This window comes from Plectropomus leopardus, chromosome 8 (assembly GCF_026936395.1).
Source record: "Plectropomus leopardus strain MGB_pleo_1.0 chromosome 8, ASM2693639v1, whole genome shotgun sequence".
Taxonomy (NCBI): domain Eukaryota; kingdom Metazoa; phylum Chordata; class Actinopteri; order Perciformes; family Serranidae; genus Plectropomus; species Plectropomus leopardus.
Window position 1 is genome coordinate 6,394,721 of NC_142183.1, and position 24,530 is coordinate 6,419,250.

General features: G+C 40.1%; 1 protein-coding gene across 2 annotated transcripts in view; it reads left to right on the forward strand.

Moving 5' to 3' along the window:
* The window catches only part of pcgf1 (polycomb group ring finger 1), a 61,908-nt gene extending 38,866 nt beyond the window's left edge, over window positions 1–23,042 (forward strand). For both annotated transcript variants that reach the window (XM_088080787.1, XM_088080788.1), the window contains exon 8: window positions 22,971–23,042. In XM_088080787.1, the coding sequence (XP_087936913.1) occupies window positions 22,971–23,027 (57 nt within the window). In that variant the 3' untranslated portion in view covers window positions 23,028–23,042. The remainder of the gene's footprint in view (window positions 1–22,970) is intronic.
* Window positions 23,043–24,530: the final 1,488 nt, after the last annotated feature.

The window sequence follows — 24,530 nt, forward strand, 5'->3', positions numbered from 1 at the left end:
GTCCATGCTCCTGTAATTTAACATTTTTTCTGTCTATCTACTCTACTCATTATCTTGCATGCTAGTTAAGCTATCGTGACGAAAAAGCTGAGGGTGATTATTTGGCTGTTGCTTAGATCGGGCCAACTGAGCGAGCTGTGGCGTTCCAATTTACCTTCATGGTGCCGCTCTATCAGTGACCATCTGGGTCTACTTTTGACATTTTAGGTATATTTCTGGGTCAGCTGTTTACACTCTGGGATGCCATTACAGTCATATCAATAAATGCACATGCGGTGGGATGAGCAGCACAGTCCTTATGTTTACACAACAGTGCACCATCATGATGGTTAGGATTAGGCAACAGTCACAGACGGTTAGGTTTAGGCAAAAGAGGCACATGGTAAAACAAACACATATCCACACGGGGAGCAAATTCTGAACTCCCACACAAAAGTCAGTTGTTTGTGGGACCCATCCATCTCCCCTCCCGCCCTATAAGCGCACTCATACTTCTTATATTACATGGTTACCGGCAACGCTCTTATGTTACTCTGTCCTTTAGTGTTTCATGCGCACACGACCGGTTCCGTCTGGCCATGTTCTCAAGTGATGCTGCCCGTGCATGTTGCATGTGGGTACACCTGGTGCGGTCCAGCCAGCCACCGGTTCTGTCCGAGCACATTGTCATCTGATGCCATCCAGCCACGTCCCGGTTGGACGCAGAAGTTGGCTTTTGGCATCATACTTGGATGCCAAAAGCACTGACAGAGCAGAGCTATTTGACAAGTTTGGAGTGAGAATGGGCTGAGTGTTCACACAAACCCAAAAGGATAAGTGTTCCCTGGATAAGTAGGGATGATGGCTGGACCACTGCAGGTCAAGGCGTTATGAAAATACTGCCTGTCATTGGGGCCAGCCGTGGCAGATGAGCCTAAACAGATACAAAGTGGATACAAGTCCAGGTCAAGCTGTAGAGCGTATGCTCTTTGCTTGGGTGAGAGTAAGAGTTAAAAGCAGCTTAAAGGTATCGAGAACATTGCTGTGTGTCATGGGACCCAGTATATTTATGTGATAGGTCAAAACATTACTTAACATGAACACTGGGCTTCCATTGGAAAGCTTACCACACTGGCACAGTTACAATCAATTCCTAAACTGTTTAAGCTTTTAAACATGCTTGTTTTATGCCTTTTTGTATCATTTCCATCTATTGTATGTTACTTGAAACAAAAGTTAATGTTTAGCAGCTCGGTTGGTTGGTTGGCTTCATAAAGAAAACAGCTTCTCCTTATATTTCATCATGCGCTGACCACAAACATATCCAGTAAGCTATTGGAGTGAGCTCATTTGGAAGTCAGTGCACTTTTCCCTGGTGAATACACCCCCTGCCCTTCCCCCTTGTGCTTTTATTTTTAATTAACCTCCCAAAGATACTCTGTTGTTGCTTCCTGTGTCTGTGCCAGCAAGGTTAATGATTTCACTAGTCCAGGGAGACGCTGCAGAGGACAGATCAATGCACCTCAATTCCCTGCGCCTCATGTTCAGTCTCACTTGCCGGACCACAGTGAAAAGGAGCAGGGGGCCGGTACTGATTGCGTAGCAGCAGACACCTTCCCTCTGACACGCCGTGCGCAGCGCTCTGCATGACAACAAACGGATAAGCACACAAACATGTACATGGCTAATTCAAGACATACACACACAAACACACACTTAAAAGATATTAAATACCTGCAGAGGCACACAGACACAAACTATCTGTATCTAAACACCATCACTGAAACAGTGTAAATCTAAAAAAGCAAAATACTCAATGAAATGCAAATATTATGCTTCAAGGTGCAAAATTTAGATTATAAAAATGTAGGTCACTGAATAAATGAGAACTTTTGTTTTCAGTACAAGTGCATGATTTTAAGGATGAATTTTGGGACTCTATCTAAAAATTGACAGTCTGCTAAAATCACTCTTTTAAAAATAGCACAAAATATCAAAAAGAAAAGTTTGATAAAATTAAAGAGGCAATAGAACAAAATTTTGGGTTTAGGCCAAAACTTTAATGGCTTGATCAACATTTCAATGAGCCATGAACTCGTGATGTTTGAAAAATGTTTTTTCTGTCTACAACTTAAAAAGAGAGCGTGCACTTTTCCTTTAAAAAGTCTTTTTGGTAGATTTTTCTGCTGTAATGTTAGTACCAAAGACGGGAATGTTATGAACTTCACAAACAATATGTTTGTTTTGCTTATGCCTCTTGAGGGGGTACGTTTGATTCATAGTTTTGTCGAGGAACAACTGAGTGCAGTTTAGCTCCAAAGGAGGGCAGATTGATGACGCCTGGGTGAAACTGGTGCTGATTCCAGAGATCCTCCCTGATTGGCTGCAGGCGGCAGGTGACAGGGTATGAAAGGGTTTGAAAGACAGCAAACTTGGAGCATAATGACTTTAAAAAAAAAAAAAAATTAAGTGGCTTTTGTGCCGCAAACTCAGTATTTTAAACCAAAACATGATCTTTTCCTGACAAAAAAACATGTGGTTTTTGTGCCTAAACATAACGAAACATTGACCATCTGTGATTTTTATTTATTTTTTTTTTACCTGAAAAATCAGCACCTGCATGCTGGTCCATCCCTCCCGCTCACACTGCCAACCGTTCTCAAGAACAACACAGTCAGAAGCACCTTTAAGCTTTGAATAAGCGCCACATTAATCCTTTTATGAAGAGAACACAAAACAGGCTCCAATTAATTGTGAATCTGTCAATACTGAGTTGAAAAGCGTGAGGTTTCGTTTACTCATTTACACATTCAGTGAAGGATCATTGACTTTTTTGTCAACGTGGATGTTTATTTTCCAATATTGATCCCAAGGTAATAATGACCACCTCTGGGAAACACGGTGTTAAAAAGTCACATTGGCGAGGAGTTGAGCTGCTTTCCTTGAATGTTTTAGGAAAATACGACAGCGTTTAACTGCATAAGGAAGAAAAGTACAATGTATTTTGCTTTTGGGAAACATTTTTCCCATGCATGCCCTGAGTCAGACAAACTGGATGTCTGCAGCTCCACAAATGAGGCTTTTTTTTCATATTAGTTCACACAATGATTTATGTTTATGTGCTGCAATTCCTGCAACCTTTTCGTCCACATTTACATGCATGAATAAAACATAAAAGAATTGAGAAATGTTATGTCTCAATCTCTCAAAATAACTGCACACACATGGAAGCTAACAATTTCAAGCTTGGAAAACGCTGTATCTCTACTGTATCTCCCCTTGGACATGAAACGTCACGAAACAGCATATGATAGAGCCGTTAAAGCACCAGAACTAACTTGGCTTGCTGACAAGAAGACGGCTGCTCCCCGTTGAGTTCATCTCAGCACGTCTCCGTGACTATCTGCGAAACACTTACTCTTCCACTCACAATAACCCCTTCCATCTCTCGGCTCCCCCCCTCCTTCCCTCGGACTTGATATGTAACAGAACTCGGAGGGAAGATGGAGTGGAGTGGACGTAATCAGAGCCGGGCCTTTTCCCCCCATTGTGTCTCCATCAAACTACCGCCAGCAAGACCATCACCGCTATCCACTGCTCGTGAACGCCTTTGAAACATCAAAACTGACCGACCGTATGAGTCCCAGGCATTGAAAACAGAACATTCACAGTGCAGGTATGCTTGGCTGGAGCTCTGAACTGACCCCACGCTGGGCTCCGTTCACATTTGGATGTCTCTATCTGTGGAAAATTTACCCCTTCCCCACCTCGACCTCCTATCCCCGCTCCCCCGCCTCTCGCTAGTGCAGAGCTGGCAGCCAGGATGCATCAATCACTGCACGCCAGGGGGATGACATCATGGCACATTGGCAGGGCTATCTAAGCAGGGACAGGAGTTTTTCGGAGGGTTAACAGAGATAAATAGAACTTTTCTTGGTTCCATCTTCCTCCGTGAGAACTTTGTCTTTATCAAGGCTTGAGGACGAAGAGACCAACTTGTGTCCTCAGCTTTTGGCCCCGCTCTCCACTTTTCTTCCCCATATTTGGCCGCCTGTCATTCGTTTTCATCAGCAGTAAACCTCGCCGTCCCGCTTGCCCCACAGCTCGTGTTTGTGTCACGAGTCTGAATAAAGTTTAATGACGCGAGAGTGCAGCTGATTCAGGCTGTGTGCAACATGATCCTGGAAGACCCACCAAGATGATCAATAAATCCCTCCTCGAAATAGTTTGCAAATGTTACCCATCGTCAACACACACTTCTCATCTAATGCTTAACATTACAGTTAAGTTAGGAGCGTTTTGATTTATTGAGGAGGAGTAAAAATAGCAAGTGCAGTATTTGCAGGGGGGGTGCACAATAAAACGGGAGGTCTGGGGCGCCTCCAACAGAATTTATTTAATTTATTTATTCATTTAGCAATTTGAACCCCATTTCCTGCATTTCCACATACATTTTGAAACACTGTAACCAACACAAAGTCAGGAAAATGATTAAGTTTGCTATCAAGCTAAATTCTCCCAGAATAGAATGAATAAATATGTTAAATCTATTAGTAGCCATATTCACATTCTCCGCCAAACTCTGATGTATGGCCAAACAGTGGCATATTCAGCGTTGCAAAAAAAAAAAAAAAAAAAACATGTTTTTGAAAGTCAAAGGGACAAATTTGATTTTGAAATTTTGAAATTACACCTCACTTTGCAGCATTGTGGAGAAATGTTTAAACATTTGCCATTTTGTATCACAGCAGGCTGATCATGAGCCATCAATCCGTGCACAACCAGCCCACATTTGTCAAATACCACCACTTGGTAAGGGATTTCGGTGTCTGACACTGATGCACAAAGGCACCTTTCACAGAGGTATAACACGCTGCTGGGCGCCGTCAGTTTATAACACGGCTGGATGGCACCTGGATGCACCGCCGGACTGCAACGGTTATATACGCTGCCACTAACGATGTAATAGAAGGAGCTTGTCTCTATAGGGCAGGTCGAAGGGACTTTTACCCGTTAGCCTACTGTTCGCTGTTTTGTGAAGCTGCGATCACGTGGCCAATGGGTTACCATTTGATGGTTTGGTTTTTATAGTATCGTTTTATAGTGTTTTTATTGGTATTTATGACATATTTAACATTTTGATTTAGCCCTGGGGCACTTTAATTGTTTTATCTTTTTTCGTTTTATCTTGTATGTTGTCTGTGGTGTCTAAAGACGGTGTCAGATGGATGCCTTTCACCCTATAATGCAAACCAAATTTACCTGCCGGTACAAATAAAGGAACCTGAACCTGAACCTGAACCAGGAGTAATGAAGGAAGCATTTTAGAGCCATCCAGTCCAGAGAAAGGTTGGGATGGTGAAAGGGTCATATAACAACAGACCGGGACTTACCCCAGGAGACGGGTGTTTGAAACTGTGTGAACATTTACATATTAAGGAATAGTACCGTGCAAAGTCTGGTTTTTGTACAGTTATAATGAGGATATTTCTTTTAATTAAGAAAGAATACAGAAAGCATGTACAATGCATTAAAACGCCAAAAAAGAATTGCTCGAATCGTGCTACCTTGACAAAAGGTAGTTCAAACAGTCAAAATTGGGCTTTGGACATGTCTTGAATGCAACCTGGTGTAAATACACCAGAATATTAGTATTACAATTCTCATATTGTCTGCCTAAGAGAGTTCAAGACATGCTAAATGGAAAAAAAGGTCACACTAAATACTTCCAACTTTACCCTGTAGAACCTAACCCAACCCCCCCAACCTAACCACAATTAGTTAACTTGCCTATTAATTATGAATCATAACATTGTAATGTCATTTGTAGGGGGCTAATTCACAGGATAGCAAACAAACAGTTGTATGAGGAGAAGTTGGAATATGTTAATGTAACAGGAAAAACAGCCAACAGTATTATTAGCTTATCAGCTGCTTGGTTGCCAGTGAAGACTTACTACAGTTGCAGTACAGGCTGAAATGTGCAGAATTGTGAAGCGGGTTGTTGTTTAGCATCAACCTTTCGACCCGAATTATTTGATAAAAACAATTGCATGGGCTATGGTGCACCAGGTTATATGTTGTGTGCATTGTTGTGTTTTATGTTTTGTATATTATTATATTTTGCACTCCCTTTGGACTCTCTGTTGAGGAGTACAGGAACATGTAAATGAACTCTTTTTAATCTAGTTAATCTAAAGTCACAATATAAAACACCTCTTCTCCAGAGCTCTCTTATAAGAGCATGACTGACAGAGGAGAAACTGATATGGGAGAGAAAATCTGGTTTTGCTTTCGCCCCTCGTCTCTCTTTTGGCCTGTGAGAGCCAATAAATCCCATATCCAGAGCTATTAGATTGACAGAGTTGAGCGCCGTTTGATGTTCAGATGTCTGAGAAACGGCCTCTGCACATTCCAGGGGCCAAATGCAGTTTGGCTGTCATCGGCGGGGCCTACTTTTGGACATCGGTGGCATGCATGTCAATTATCCATGCCTTTGACAATTATGTGTCCAAGATAATGCTTATCTTTTCACCTTTTCACCTGCGGTGAGACGCTGCAAGTCTGCGCTATCAGCATGGGGAAGAAGACACCAAACAGGATGTCTTAATCTCACACTTAGTCGCACCACTTGTTGGAACGGCATTTATGAGATAAATCCCGAAGAAAAACAAACTGTGAGGCTTTGTCTTACAACCAAGATGGGCTTGGAAACAAACAGAAGTGAATACAAAATTAGTTTATCCCTAAGGATGTTCTGACAATACACTATTACCCTTTAAAACTTGGGCAAATGCACTTGATTTCTTTCAAAAACATGGGAGGAAAGCAATAAGCGCTTCACAAGAAAATACTTAGATAGAAATTTGCAAAAAATTAGTAAAAAGAAAAGCAAGAAAAAATGCTTAAAAACTAAAATATAGAGAGCAATGACAGCAACTTAACAAGACTCATAAATTAGCAAGAAATTAGCACAAAAAAAGAGAGAGGGAAACAAACAAACAAAACCAAATTAAGGAAATGGCTGAAAAAAAACAAAACAGTGAATTAACTCCATAATTTATAAATAATTAAGATATATATAGATAGATAGACACATTATTATATATAATTATGATACATAGTTTCATTTTAGCTCTAAAACGAAATATATTTGTAAATGTACTTATTTCTTGAAATTTGCAGGCCATTTCTTGTCAGGTTGTCAAGAAACCGCACCAGTTTGCTAGTGAAAGACATCCGACTGCAGCACAAGATGTGATGTTGTCCAGGTTCCAAAGAGTTAAAGGAAAAGCTGTGCATTTTGGCAGACAGCCTCAAAAAAGTTACACAAAACAACAACGAATTGTCCAAAGAAAAATAATCAAGAAAAGATAAAGTTTTGCAAGATAAACTTTAATAATAACATGAAGTTACAATCTCATGTTTGATAAAGGAAAACAACTGTAAGTCATGCTGCAGAGAAATCTGGGCTCCTAAAAAAACTGTTATGTTCTTACATCTAACATCCAGCAGAAAAAAAGAGAGAGAAAAGACATTATGTCCTCAAAAGTGGGAAGCTTAATTCTCTGCACCCAACTTCTTGTCCAAGCTGGACAGCACGCAAGATAATAAATTACCCTCTCAAGTACACCGCTGAGGTTTTAAGCACAGGGATGAGGCCAAGGGAAAAGGGAAAATTGTGTGACCCGGCGACCTACAAACTCTTAACCCCTGGCCTACGTCCTGGGCGCCTCCCCGAGAGCTCTCAAAAAGCCCTGAGTCAAACATCACATTTGGACTTTGTCTCTGTGACCTTTTACACGCGCTGTCACTCCAGGTGCTCGCTATTCCCCTTCATTTCAGTACACCTGGGGGAGGGACGGAGGGGAGGGAGAGATGAGAGCTACCGAGGATGGATAGTCTTGGTGATTAAAATTAAACACACCCCCCAGGAATTTCTTGCTGATTCTCATTATTCCTGCATTATTTTTTTTCTCCCTTCCTTCCTCTCGCCTCTCCTCCACGCACACCAAAGGACGGGAGAGGTAGTGAACGAGTGAGAGACATGTTGACAAGAGGGTGCTAAGTGGATTTGAGTTATGGGCAGTTGGGCGATGTGTTTGTTTAACCATCTGGTAGCAACTCCCTCTGTTTTGTGATGGAGTGCCTGTGGAGGGAAGGAGTCCAGTCCCAGTATGGATGCATGCATGCACGTACACTGTTGATTTGATGCGGTCAAGCTACAGGAAAACAGCCGGCCTGAGCGATGCAGTTCCAATGAACTCATTTCCAAATACTATATAACAGGAATTCTCAATGTGCGTTGCTGGGGGCCAGTTTTGAAAAATGACAGGAGGCCAGGGGCCAGTCGCAGCAGCCCCAGTCATGACTCTAGGATTGTAGGACGTTTCTCGGATTTTAGGATGTTTCTAGGATTTAAGGATGATTCTAGGATTTCAGAGTTTAGAGTTTTTGGATATGTCCCGGATTTTAGGACATTTTGTAGGGATATAGGATGTTTTGAGGATATTCTCGGATTTTAAGATATTTCTTGGAGTCTGGGATGTTTTTTGGGATTTAGGACAATACCAGGATTTTTGGACATTTCTGGGATTTTAGGGTGTTTTTAAGGTTAACAGACATTTCTAGCATGTTTCATTCAGCATGTTTCTAGGATTTTAGGACATTTCTAAGGTTTTAGCACATTTCTAAGATGCTTAGAGCTTGGTTAAGAGCTCTAACGGGAGATGCCTCCACTGGCACTTTTTTGATCAAGAAGTTCTATTCTGATGCTGTTTTATGCACTCTGGCACTTTATATATACCGAAATACAAAAACAATTTCCATAGTTAATTACTTTATCAAAATTACCTTAACCATGACTTTAAGAAATAAGTTAACCTTCAGTATCCTCCAAATCAAAGCTGCTCCATATTAGATTCCTTTAACAACCACATTTTGTTTATTTTGTGATTTTTCCAGAGTGCATTTTCTCCATAATTTCTCAAACATAAGATATATTGTTTTGCGATTATTAATTAAAGCTTAGTTGTAATGAAAATAAAAGACTTCAACTGAATGAGATCACCAGAATTCCTTAAGAAAGATGTCAACATGAGGCATATCAAGATAAATGAACACACACACAAACACACTGCAATGTCTATATACACCCACAGACAGACCATTGTCTCTAACACTGTGTCAAATAACATGCTAGATCCCAGTTATCATTTCCCAAGCTTTCCCCTCATTGAATCTGGTGTGAAGTGTGGGGACTTTGTGCAGTCGGACCTCTTTTTTTGTGCGTGGCATTGTTCATCTTCACCAATTACACGTGAGGTGGCAGTAACCAAATTAGGCGCCTCTTATTGAAGCAGTGACATGGAGTTCTGAAGTAATTACACCAGCTTTTAATAACGCGCCCGGCAAATTCACTTTTTAATCTCAACGTCCTGAATTATTAAGCAGCTGTTTCCCCGCTCTCACTGGATCACTTCCTCTCAGAGGCCGACTGCCCAGCGACGGTAGACAGGCATGAAATGTTTTCTGACATAAACCTCAACCATAAATGTTTAAACAACAACACAGTGAATTTAAACCTTCCAATACATAAAGACCTACTGAACAGGACCGTCTACATGGTATAAAATGAGTGACAGCACACTGTGATACTCTACGTCTAAGAGTACATTTTGAGTAATCTCTGAGAGGACATAATTATGTACATATTTCTTTTTTGCATTTATATTTTTTAAAAACAAAAGCAAACAACACTTAAGGGCATATCACTTTACTTTTCAACAAAACTCAATACTGTTCAAGTCAAGTCGGCAAATAAATTCTGCCTTTTAATATGGACTGTTAACCTGCCGTTCAAATCTGATTGCTTTCCACTCCTCGCACTATAAACGGAAAACAGAACACCACTGATGTTAAAAATGTAAAGCTGATTTTTAATTCGGTCAGCTGGATTAACAAACTAGCAGGAGTGCAGGTGTGCTATATCCTCATACAGCAGTTTGTATAACATCCTACAAAAAGTTATGCACATGTTTTGTATGATCGAATCACAGCCCCTACCAGTTAGTTTAGGTAATATTCAGGGGAAAATAAATATGGTTTCAAATAACATGATGATGTGACAAAGTGACATTACCTAAGTTAAAAAACTCACGGATGACTCACACAAGACTTAAACCCCAGACTTGTGGGTAATAGTCCTGTGTTGGTTTGACCCGACCGCCACTCTACGTGATCTTTTGGCTCTTTAAACTACGTGACCTGACTTCCTCCTTCACTTGCCTTATCACTGCGTCCTGGCTCACAATTACGTGGGTTAAATGCAAATTAAAGTGCTTAACTTTTTGTAGGAACTGGTGCTACTCTACTCTCTTCCGTCTTTGTCTCGGGTTTTCACAGCTTGGTCCTTTGGTTTTACTCACTGATTTTTAACTTGGAAGTTGCTGCCAGTAGGAAGTCTCACTCTAGTCCTTCACTTGGTTTGAATAATGTTTTTTTAGCATGTTTTTCTGCTGAACTTTCACAACAGTGTTGCCACAGTCAGACAGTGAAAGACCTAGAAAAACACCGGCCAATTTAATGCTCACTTTTTTTGTTTCAAAAGAAAAGAAAAACAGGCCAGTGAACAGAAGCTTTGAAAATGCATGCCCTCTCACTTTCCACTGACACAAAAGCTAATAAAAACTGTGTCATGTCTACAGAGAGAGCAGCAGCAAGTTAGTTAGTGTTGGCAATCACAGAGCATCGACCCTCAGTAAAGTCCAAGAGTTTGGATCGATGAAAGTCATTCTCTAACGGGGAGGAGGGGGTGGAAGTTGAAAATCCTGATTTCTGCTTTAGCACCTCATTCTGTTTTTCACCTCCTCCATCTTGGAGAAATGTCAGGAGAACAATAAATGTATAAAAGGTCAGCAGCGTACTAACAGACCCTTCCAAGCTTTCATTACATTTGCTGTTGGCTATAGCAGAGGCGCTTGGGCAATGGCGCTGACATTTGGTTTGTTTTTACACCATGTTGAGTCTCACACAGTTGTAGCTCCTAATAATGTCAGAGGGAAAGATCTCAGGGCAGCTTGGTTGTGTTTATTGCTACCGTGCAGGGACAGAAATAGCATTATGACTCATATCACAAGACTTCCATCGACAACAGAATCGATACATAAGGCAGCGCTTTCAAAGTCTGACCGAACTCCATTCTGCTTTTCTGTTTTTCTCTTTCATACATGATGATTGGAGCACTTACACTGAAATATGTAGTGTTCTACGTAGTTTAGTGCATATAAACTGGCATTAATGCTGGCAGTTTTATTGAATGTCTGTATTTCTGCAGTTTTTTGGTGGTCTGCTTTTCTTTGTTTTCTATAGAGTAAAAACAGAAGGTGCTGAGTTTCAGTGTGTTAAGCTATTTGATGCTGCACAACATTAGCTAATCATTTCATGTTACTGTGATAAAATTGACTGGGAGTGATTTGTGTTTTGCAGCAGGAAACACGTTTAAAAAAATGATGCATGCCTACATGACGACATCCATGTGGTGAACAGAAAACAAAGGTCTTCTGTAATTTATCACACTTACTGTGACCATATGAAGACATCAAACCCTACTAAGGCTGTACGCTCCACAGTGGGTCAGCAGCTATGTGATGTTCAAAAAGAAAGAAAGACAGATAGCCGAGAACCATAATGACAGATGGGATGATGTACATGTCTGTCCCTTTGAGCTCGTCACACTCCATAAATTAAGCTTGTTGTGTTTTCACACGCAATCCGTCCACTCACCCGCGGTTTGCCTTTGGTCTGTTTTCACTTCACCGCAGTTGCCCAGGATAAAATATTGACATTTTATATTTTTGCAAACCATAGGTATGTTACATTTGTGTACTTCATACACATCATATCAACATTTCTAAAGTGAAATCTAGATTACATGTCAGCTGAAATTCTCATCAGGAGGTGGAAGAAGGGATGGTGGATGACACCCAGGTGAGACGCGGGCAAAGCAGCAGGCCACTATTTAACACCAACGAAAAACAAAAGTGGTAGGCTATGTTTAACAATGCGTCAGGACATTTACAGTCTTGTTTGTAGCTACAAAACCAGGTTTTTTTTTAACAACATATTTGGACATTTCCAACTGTATTAGTGGTGACAAAAAACAAGTATTTTTTTAACGAGACGTCTGGACATTTCCAGCCGTGTTTGTGGTGCGCAAAACTGGGTGATATTTAACGACACGTTGGGACATTTTCAGCCAGGTTTGTGGCGACAAAAGCATGTATTTTTAATGTGATGTCGGGAAATTTCCAGCCATCTTGGCGGTGACAAAACCTTGTATTAGTAACGAGACATCTGGACATTTCTATGTATGTTTGTGGCAACAAAACCAGTATTTTTTAACAACATGTTGGGACATTTAAAGCCATGTTTGTGATGACAAAAGCATGTATTTTTCACAAGATGTCATGACATTTACAGCCATGTTTGTGGGTTTTTTTTGTTTTTGTTTTTTTTAAATGACATGATGGGACATTTGCAGCAATGTTTGATACAAAAACACATGTATCCGTTAACGTCACATTGGGACATTTACAGCCACGTTTGTGCTGAGAAAACTATATTTTTTAATGATGCATCCAGACATATACAACCACGTCTGTAATGACAAAACCAGTATTTTTTGACAACACTTCAGGACATTTCCATCTGTTTGTGGCAGCAAACCAGGCATGTAAAGCCATAGCATGATGTTTTCCTAACCCTAACTAAATGGTGTTTGTGTCGAAACCTAACCAATCATTAACCGCAGCGCTGTCACAACATAAATTTTACTGCATATGAAAAGGCACTAATATACACTGCTGAAATTTGTCCTTAAAATTGAGTTCCCCCTAACAGTCAAAGACGGTACAAACAATTTCCCACTTGAACACATGTAATTCAGATCTGAGATGATCTTTGCGACTCACTTTCCCATCTGATCAAGTGACTGCATGCAGGTTAATAAAGTTTGGGCTGTGGCGTGTAAATTGTCAGTTTGCCTTGGCTCGGGGCTCAGGGGGGTGCAGAGGGGAAAAAAACACAGTCGGGTGACTCAATTGACACTCCCTCCAGGTCAGAGGTTAATGAATGATTATTTCTCTCTCCCAGCAGGCCTTGCCCACTCTCCCGTGGCCAGGAGGGTGAAAGAAACTCAATTTAGGCAAGATAAATCCCAGGGAGATAATTTGCTGTGATTTAATCAGCACTGAACTGATTGCTGTAGACAAGGAAAACATAACCAAGAGGAATTGGTTTATTGATCCCCTTAAAAAAACACAATGACTTGCAGAGGATTCAGTGGGTGTTAATCCATATAAAGTGGTTTAATGGCCAGTGATTACTGCGCATTATCAGCTAATGTCCAGCCTTTGTAACTGTAAATGATTCACAAGATGCACTGAATGAAAAATGGTGGCTTAGCAAGCTAAAAACATGGATCTAAAGCTGAGTTTAAAAAAAGCCATTTCAGTGTGGTTTCCTTTTACCAGTGATGCAACAGCTTTGAAACACATTATTGTGTGAAACTGTCTGTGTGTGTGACCTGAACTCAAATCACTCCTCCTGACTCCTGACCCAGAACCGCGCTCACGGAAAACTGCCGAAACAAAGTGAGAGGAGAGACAGAGTTCAGGATAGATTTGATTTCACTCCGGGGCCAGGTGTGGGCTTTGTACTTGCCACGAACCGTACCGGTGCTCCGGCCTTCCCATCCAGCGCCGTATTATTTATACCCACCTTTGGAGGCTGCGTGACAACGTAATTGCTAACGCCTAAATCAGAAGTGCATAGGAAGAGATGTCCATCACACCACTTTCTGCAAATCCTGATGCTGGACTGGCAAAAATATCACGGTTTTTACAGGCACTGTAATAATGTTGCAGACGATACAAACCAGAGGCCATGCATGGAAGTTTATTGATCACAAAATTAATGAGTTAACACAAGTATTGTCGAGTAAAGCCTGGAGACAATGCAGTCACACACTTGTAAGTGCAAACCACATTTGCTAAATCCTTTTTCTACATTCACACAGTTTGAAATCTGCGTTAATAATTTTGTCCAGCTGTTTTGGCAGATTCGTAGCACTTGAGAACACGAGAGCCACATGCTTACCAAACTTCACAGTGATGTCAGGACACATGACCATGCTTGGAAGTAGTAACCTGATGTTTTGTAGGTCTGACAGGATGATACTCTGCTGCCAGGTCAAATCCTAAAGGGTTTTATGCAGGTCTTAGTTCTCGTATGAAGAATAAAAACTGCCAAAACTGAGAGCAAGCAGCTTTGAAGAAGGCAAAGAGTCCTGCTGTTAGTGCTGAAATGTAGTGACACAACTCATCTCCTGCTTGAAAATGCCTTCTGTCTTTGCTTACTCTGAAAGGCTTGTTGTACTCTTAAAAAAATGATCCTTTAAAATCATAAACTCAAAATCACTTTAAATTTTTTTATTTATGTGTTTGTGTTGTAGTTTTGTCATTAACAAAGTTTCATATTTTTGAGAAACGTGTAAGAAATATCTGGCAATATGGATGAGATTTATTGTGCCTCTGTGTTTCACATTGTGTCAGGTACAGTGTGTGATTATTCACACCTCGACCTTCATCTGCAACATGTCACTCAAAGTAACACATACGGACCAGGAAGAGACACACAAAGACCACCAGATGCAAAGGGGCACAAAGAGACACAAGGCAGGTTTCCAATAACCCTCATATTGCGCAAATTGAAATTGCGAATATAAAATACGCCTAAAAGAAACGTGTCAGTTTTAAAAAAGAAAAAAAAACCAAAAACACAAAAAAATTTTTACTTTCACATGAAGTGGTACACAAAACCAAAAAGATGCATAACCACTCCACCACTCAGTTCCTGTTTCTTGGTGCTTGGCTCCCTGTTGTAGCTTATTTTTCTTACCTGGCAGTGTGTAAAAACTGGATGAGGCAGAGACATGTGCACCGTTTGAAGAAGCCGCACACTCCGTGTACTCCTTTTTGGACTTGGCCTTGACTCTGACTAAATTTGACCTATTGTACCCCATGTGACCTGTTTTTCTGCTCCAGTATTTTAAGTGTTTGACATTGACTTCTGCTATGATGTCATGAAAATTAAGGATTTACTGTATATGAAATTTCTGAGACCGTCTTGTAGTTGATAAAAGCAAGATATTTACTCATACTGTGTAAATACTGTTTGCATCTGTTTTGTAAATCACTTGTGAGATCAGTGGATTTTGGACCAAACATAGTATCCACATTTACTCCCCGCGTCCCACCCACTCCAAATTTTCTGCAGCAGCTCAAACATTTGTCTTAACCGGCACATGGGGACTTCATTTCTCACATTGGCGGCGGACAGTTGTCCTTTAGGTTAATGGCTCACTGAAGACCTGAATCAGACCCAGATGAAAGCGACCTATAGGGCCCTCATTTTTCCCCATTAATCATCCTTGTTTTCTTTAAGGTGATCTTTTCACCCTGTTTTTAAGTACCTGTCTGTTTTGTGGAAGGGGGCTCGTCCGGGGTCCAAGGGGCCAACTGGAGGCCTGTCCGATCCCCGTCCCCTCCTCCCAAAGCAGTCCCAGGAGCTCTGAATCAGGCCCCCAGGTTTAATGGCTTTTGTAATGGCAAATTATAAGCCGCTACAAGGGGAAGATTAATTGAAGGGTGGTCTCAGGGCCGTTGCTTGGCTCGGGCTACAGCGTAACTTGAGACGTTCTCGTCGCACTAAAAAATGTGGCCGGCTGTCTTGTCGACCAAAGACATCAGAGACTCGTGAACTCTCGTGACATGACGTTTTTGCCGAGGCCTGTATTTTGGTTGCCCGGAGGGGACGTCTGACTTTTAAAAAAATCATTATCATTTGTAAAATTAACCAATTGTTTTGTCAGATTTTTCAGCACCGCCATCATTCCTGTGCTAATAGATCTGCTATGAGTCAGTGGCCACTTACTTCACTCCCAGGATATGCGGTTACAACGCTCAGTATTATAATTCGGCCCCGGAAAGCACACAACTAAAGATCCACATCGTCTCTGTTACAGTAAGATTTAGATTGCAATATATGGGGGAGTAAAAGGAAAAACAACTACAGGCTCAATTTGTCAAAAAAACCGCAACGGGTCCCAAGACTGTTCTCATTAGTCTCAACGGGATATGAAACACAGCTCGTGCTTTGAATAAAGCAACAAAGAGACCAAGGCTGGAGCATTTAAGTAGATAATGATTCCCAACACTACACTCACAGCACTCGTTTTAGTTTCCTTCTTTTTTTTCTCTCTTATATGTTTTATTTGGAAAAAGATTCAGTCCACAAGACCACAAGTTAATGAGTTTATTATCTTTACTAAAGCACTAATCAGGAAATAAAATGTCAAGGTAATTACAGTTGCAGTGTTTGATAATAATACTGCAAACCACAAAGCACATTTGAATGGACTTTACTCAACAAAAGCTACCACATAGACTGATTAGCTCTCCTAGGAGTATTTTTAGCGGGATTACAGGCCTGCCAGGACACACTCAAACAGATTTTTGTTTCTTTTTATTTTTGTGTTATTGTCTAGAGAGCTTTTAAGCCCACTAACACTGTCAAGATACTTATCATTTTGCTGGATGTGGTTGACTTTATTTTAGTGCCGGTTAAGATTCAAACCACCATTTTGAGCCACAGTGCGATACTTTAGCATGTTATGTGCTGTTAATCTGTATTTCAGTTCTGTTTTAGTTTCTGTTTTAGTTTCTGTTTCAGTTCTGTTCAGAATTAGCATGTTTTATATATAATCCCCAAAAAACAAAAAAAAAGCATATCTGAGTCAGTAAAACTGTTAGTTCGTCAATCAAACGGTAAGTGGAGCTAATGAATTGTCTCAAGCTGAACATGAAAGTAAAACCTCGCTGCACGACGGCCACTAAAACAGTGTGAGCTTCACCTTTTCACACCTCCGCACCAAAGTCGCCCCGTCAAAGTGAACGGTGCGCAAAGAGCGCGAGCAGAGCAAGACGACAGCTCGAACGTGTCGACACTTATCCGCTCAAATCTGTCCACGTGGATCGAGTTTTCATTTTGCTCTTTGATAAAAACGACAGCCGAGTCTTGGCAGCGTTTGCCTCCGAACAGCATTTGACCTCTTCCAAGAATGCAATGGAACGGGAGGAAGAAAAAAAAAGAGAGAGAGAAATGCAAACGAAATGGGAGGCCCAAGCGCCCCGCTCATATCTCATCTCTATTAACGGGTTTACGGGTGACCCCAGGGATCCTCGTAAAAGTTTACGTGGAGGTTTCAGTTAGAGTTCCCTTTAAAAGAATGAAAGAAATTGGTTAGTTTATGGTTAGCCTTCAGAATTTTATGGCATGTTTTACTTAAGTTCCCATTTTTACAGATCCTGGTTCCAATTAGCGGAGTAACGGTGCAGAGGGCTAAACTGAGCTCCTCTCTACTCTCAGGATAAAACAACACACAAAAAAATGAAGGGGCACTTAATTGACTGTTGATCTCCGAGGACATATTCAGGTCAAGTGCAGAGGCGTGGAGATGGAGCTCCAGGATCAGTGTTACCTGAGAGCTGTTGCCTCTCTCTGTGACTAAAACTGGAGAGGAAACGTAGGCCTGCAGAAAAAAAATGGATCTCCTTAAATGAAAAATTCCCCTGTAACCTGCAGCCATCCTGAAAGTGAAAGCTGTTCTTTGGCTCACAGAATAACATTAATGCAGACATTATTCAAGCTTAAATTGCAACTAATTTCATATTGTTCGTAGTGTTAAATGTGAAATCGTATTTTGTGCAGCGTCCGGTTTTTAATTTTTAAAATCCTTTCATTGGTACAATATTTATTAGGCAAGTGGCATAGAGGTAAGTGGTATTGTCATCAGATTTTCTTCATAAATGGATCATTTTTTTGGCTGTGTTTTCATTTTCATATATTTTTTAAATGTTTCATGTAAAATACTATCAAGTTTTTGTGTTTTTTTGACTTTCATTTCCACAAAAACACACAGAAAGTTTAGAACCATATAAATGACACCCCAATTTACAAATTATATATATATATATATATATATATAATTTTTTTTTTCTTTTTAAGAAAGATTAATCACAAAGTCACACTCTGTTTCTGAAATCAGCATCGCACAGCTCATCACATTTGATTTGACCAGGCCTGGGACGATATGGAAATTTCCAGTCATGATCCTCCTTGCCAAAAGAATTCACAATATTGTCCCAATAATTATAAAAATATGCTTAAACCTCTTGAAATGACACTAAAACATACTGGAATCACTTTACATTTTGTTAAACATGCATGTTTATTGCATCATTGGACACAACTTGAAAATCCATTTGACTGACAGATGACCGTAAGAAGCCAGGCTTTTTAACCTTTTGAAATGGTATCATGTCTTTTGATATAAATATACCATTTTTCAAATGAGATCTTTTGCCTTTTTTTAAGGTTGGTGTATATACAGCCTGATTTGTTTTTGCAGAGGCTCTTTAACTGTTGGTTTCTCAGCAGCTCTTTGGTTGCTGCTGCACACGAAATTCATGAATATTCCGTAAATGGAAATGTACCACAATCGACTAATTTTTAACATTTTTTATCACAATAACATCGTCAGGTCATTTCCATCCTGACCTGACTGTTTACTAAATCTCATTTCCCTTAGTCTCTGTACTACCACTGAGTGTTTGCCATGATAATAAAATACAACGGCAGATCACTCAAAATTCTCAGACATTTCTGGGATGATAGGTTCTTCATTTTAAACAGAAGTAGACAAAAGCAGCTTCTTGTATTTAGCCAGCGACCGTCGATTTTGCCAGCTGAAAGGACACCTGTTGCTTTCAGATTTTATCCCGTTCCCATTACCAGATCATAAAATACTGATGCTTTTTTTATATCGACGCCAAAGGCAGCGTTTAGTGTCTTTATGAGACACACCTGGCTTTCAGATGACTCCAATATTAACCCATCTGTGGCAAAACTTCATGCTGAGAGCAACTGCTGAGTGTAAAAATAATGTAAAAAAAAAAAGTATTCCACATAGGGTGGAAGGCAGGAGGGGCAGATGTGTTCAACAAAACCACACTTTCATGACTTTCACTCAGAAGACTATAGGTCTTGTCCCTTATAAAAACCAAAAGTCACTTATGTTTTAGTGTTACATTATAATTTACATGTTCGTGTTTACATGTTCATTCACATTATGTCATATAACAAACAATTTTGTGACCTAACTCTGACAGTTTCACAACATTAACCACATTTTACAATGTGTTTAAACTGTGCATCACACAGCTGCGTTTAAATGTGCCCTGTGCATTGCTTTCGGAGGCTTAGGGGTGTGACAAAGCATCGATATATGATGAGAACGTGTGTTAAAAGCTGCCATGAGCTGGTTATGAAATTAGCTCCAAGTATGGCTTAAAGATTAATTAAATCTATATTTTAATCATACCAGCTAAAAATTGAAGATCCTGTAAAAGGGTCTTAACATGTTTGGGAAAGACGGTGTTCTATTTGTCACGTTAAGAAATGACTTGCTCTGTTATAAAAAAAAACATGCAAATATTACCTTGAAAGCTCTTGATCTTTAACCTTCCCTACAGCAAAGAAGGACTTTTTCATCTTCTTAATACTCATTCGAAATTGAAAAACACGTTGAACAAAACTGCATAAACGTCAAAAACATCATAAAGAACTTTAACAATGTCCCAAAAACTGACTCATAGGAAACCTTTCCAGTGAACCAACCAGGTCTGTCAGCCAGCAAGCTGAGGAAACGGGGATGTGGAGGGTGTTTATGGGTGAAGGAAGAAAAACAGCTCGGAGAGGAATGAGACATGCAGATGAATGATGGAACATGACACACAACAATAAGTCAGTAATCCAGCGGAGGGCGTTCGAGGTAACGTGCCTCCAGGCAGGCGGTCACTTGGCGGTCTAGCGTCCCCTCCAAACCACCAGCCTGCCTCTGCCGTCATCACCACCACCACCACAGCGTGTTTACAACTCCACAAACAAACTGTCACGCAGCGTTGCCGGTCACATAAAAAGGCTGTTTAACGGGTTGAACACACACACACACACTTTCCCCCTCTTTTTGTAGATCCTCTTCTCCCTAAACATGTCTCAAACTAATTTCTATCATCTGATTCACAATCCTTCATTGTATCTACTCTTTGGTGCTTTGTCAAACTGTTTCTTATTTCTTCTCTCTTTTTCCAATCTCCATAAATGCATCATTTTCATTTTTCTTTCTCAAATATCTTTTTTTTTCACTTGCGCTTAACTCCTTTCTCCTTCTGACACTTTCGTACTCTTTCATGCAGCCACAAATAATGATTTCGTTGTTCCAAATCATGTCTCCTGGACCTGTTCTTTGTTATTATTTAACCACTGTACATGAAAAATTATAACGCAGGGTATAAGCTTAATAAGTGACAATACCAAGATAAGTTGCAGAATCAGTCGCTGCTTGTGGTTTAAAATAATAAGATCACCAACAAGCAGCGGCTCAGATTTTTATAGGGCAGCTGTGCGGTTACTTTCAGGAGTCTCCTTTCATTCTCTGTATTCCTGTGAAGTGTGTGGAAATGCAGCAACAGGGAGCAGAAATCCACAAAAATTGAGATAATTTAGTTATTTTCTTCTCTGGCGTGGAACTGAAGTGAAGACACACTGAGGGAAACATAACTTTGGGAGGAAACAAATTTTAGCACTACACCTATAATGCATTTTCTTCTCTTTTTGTTGATGCTTCCCTCAATATTGTGTGATTTCTTGCCCATTTTCACACATACCAGCCTACAATCTCTCTGTCTTTCTCTCTCTTGCAAACACACAAACACACATAAATGTGGGAATAGGTACAGTACAGCGTGTGCATTTTACAAAAGTTTGATAGCGACATTTGCCATTTAAACAAACAGTGCAGGGGATTACATCAGTCCTCGTTACTGAAATGACAGATGAGGTTAGGTGACGTCATTTTCTTTGATTCACAGGAAATCCTCCATCCCGTCTCTCACACACACACACACACACACACAGTTGTGTTTCCATCACTTCAGAGGGCATTACATAAACTTACATTGATTCACTGGAGAGTTAGCCTAACCCTAACCACTACTTGCCTATCCCTAACACTAGCCAAATCTTTACCCTAAAATTTCATGATTTACGTAATGAAGACTTTTTACGCCAAAACGAAGGCGAGTCCCAACAATGTGACTGAATAAACAGATTTACACATTATCCCCATAACATGAGTTATACACACACTCTTTGACAAAGTCTCACAAACACTTGTGCAATAATTTTTCATTAGCATTAACAATTTGTTGGAAAAACTGGCCAAAAATATTAAGATACTCTAGCAACGAGGAGGTAAATTGTGTTACTTCTATGTAAATGATATTGGTAAGTGTTGATACAATATCTTCACTGGGATTCATGTCATCTCATGTCTGTTGTTAAGAATAACGTGACCATGTTCTCCAAAGAGTAATTATTTTCATTTGTATCAAACCTTCCTTGTGTTTCCAATGGCACTAGCCAGTGAAAAACAACGTTTTCTCAAAGAACAGGTCACATGATATCCTACAAAAAAGCACGCACAACAGTTTCTATGGTATTATATGAATTAGCACGCCCTGAATGACGTTACAGTCATGTCATTAATGTACAGTTATGGAGGTTAGGTTTAGGCAAGGAGAGTCACTGTGGGAGAAGAAACATGGTGAGGACAAACTTAAAATGACTCAGAGTTCACTCAAAAGTCTTTAGGGGAATATCCAGGGGGAAAGTCTGTTTTTTCATGACCCATCAACCAACCAAATCTGCCCTCTTACTGCTAAGGACTGCTTCCTTGTTTACTCCCATTAACACACTGGTCACGTGATCGCATCCTTTCAAAATATGTGGAATATGTATAAAAACACAACCAAACAGTTTGTGAGAGCAGCCTGAATTGTTAAAACAGTGTCTTCCTTTGGGATCATGTCATCCCATCTTTGTAAAGAACAGAGCGAGCCCCCCACCCCGATTTTTTACCAGATCTCATGATGCATTTACTAAAGCTGAGTTTCTAAGTGTGGTTAATATTGAAGCACTTTCCCTTTAAGAAACATCAACAGCGAATATTTTGCAGGAAAAAAAGCATGGAAGTAAACTACTGTGTACAAACCGTGCATGTGAACATAGTTTTCAAAATAATATTACCCAGAAACACCTGAACAAAGACAAATTCAGTTAATATAAACAAGCACACACTGAAGCCCAAAACAATAATTTACACATAAGTGTGTGTGACTTCAAATCTGAAGAAACGCACACACACACACACACATCCTGCAGATCTCCTGTGTGCCTCTGTGCCATGCTCTAGGAAGGAACTATACCCGTAACACAGTGGTTGTTTCCTGCCTACAGGAGCTTTAATAGGCAGCGGGGCAGCTGACTCACCAGGCAGGCTGCGGATGTCTTCCCTCAAACATGACACTTACAATAGGCACTTAGTCTGTTTGAAGGTTAAAAGGCAGATCTCACTGTGTTTACTTTAGCTTTTGTATGAGGGTGAGAAATAAAATCAGTCAGATAAGTCCTTTTAATGTCCACATGTGGAGTATATTATGTATCCATGTAAACCACATTTCATTATGAAAGTAGATTAAACTGCAGCTCTGTGATTTAAATGTTTGGGAACTTTTCCCCAACTATGCAAAATAATTCAGAGTTCAGTATATGGCAACAGCAAATAGAGGAGCAAAAACTGCATTATATTATTGCAAAAAAGTCCAAGAAAATTATTGTGTTGTTTCACCAGGAGCTGCAAAATGTGATGGTATATCAGATGGTATTTGCTTTTTGCACTTTAATTTAATTTAATTGCTCACCTGGTAATCTATTGGTATGAACAGCACTGTCATTTTATTTTCTGTTTTTAGGTATTTTCCTGCTCAGACGCAGGGGCACTTTTAGCTAACCACCTCGTTCTTCATTGAAATGAATCACCTCCTTTGTGCCAGAGGAACAACTGCTCGACAAAATGTGTCTACAACATCAAATGTTAAAACCATGATGACAAGTTGTTACCATGAAAAAGTGTAAAGAAATATTTATTTGTTTGAAAATATTTTACAGGTTATTTTAATATATAAAACACACCTCAGTTTTGGCTTGCAGTTGCCATAAGTCAGCCTGGTCTCTGTGTTTGAGGCGATGCCTGTAGCCTTGTCTACCAAGACCCAGATGGGAGGCAACAGCTCTGGCTCAGCCGACGGCCTGCAGTCAGAGTCCAAGTGCTGCCTGGCCTCAGCACTTATCACCAAATCCAAACTGGAACCCAGAGAGAAATGCAATTCAGGCCGGCTGGCCAGACACAGAGGAGGGCTGGCTGCAAGTCCCGTGTATTTGTTCCCCTCTCCAAAAAAAAAGCCTGTTGACTCAGACCTCATTCATACTGCAGCAGGATCACCTGGAGACGTTCAGCGATTTGCAAATAAATGTTTATGACTGTCATCCATTACTTTCATGTGTGAATCTGTCATGTCTGGAATTTGTAAAGTAAAAATTCCACTGTAAATTACATCCTGTGTTTAAGTGATAACAGAAGAGAGCTCAGAATATCTGCTGTAGATTTCTTTTTTTTTTTACAATTTCATTTCTTTTTCCTCTTCCTCTTCAGTCTTCTTGTACAGAAAAATGCATAGGCGTAGATTTCAGGGGGAACGCTGGGGGCATGTCCCCGTCAGTGTCTTGAACATGTGTATTTGTCCACCCCAATAAAAACTTTAAGTAGCACTCAAAGATGTTTACACCTTAAATTAAGAAAATGTACAAATGGGTGCCTAAAAAGTCGTCAGAATGGAGGAAATTGAGCGTACATGCTCAAATGCTATATGCTATAATGCTCTGGATTATGTTTAGAGACTATGTTTCTTTAAAGTAATGAAACACTACATTCATGTAGCTTCAAAACAAGGTGGTTCAGGTGGATGGCAAGTGTAGGACCTTGACAAAAGAACTTCTGGTTCGCATCCAGACTCCTGTCTTCAGTTTAGGCAATCTAAGCACTTTGGTTAAGATTGGAAATAATCATGATTTTGGCTAAAAAAAATAATGATGTAGTACATACGTGTATACGTGTATGTAAGTGTATACTGCAAGATTGCCTGTTTTAGTGAAAAACACCTGAAATGCGTTGAGAGTGAAAACTTTGCTAATACATTCAATATCAACAGTTTTGTGACTTGCCAGACACAATAATTAGCAAAATTTATGTTAACAGAAAATCAATTTTCAATCAATTTTTGCTTTGCATTACATTTCCCTCAAAATGTATTTGCTGTTTCAGTTTTGTTGCATATAGACGTAATTTCTTGGAGACGGGGCTGCTGTGTTTTAGTTAGAATTAATCAAAACTCCAGTTTAATATTAAAGGTGGTTAAGTGGTTAAGTTTGGGAAAATACATCATGGTTTGGCTTTACATTCAAGCAGGAAGCAA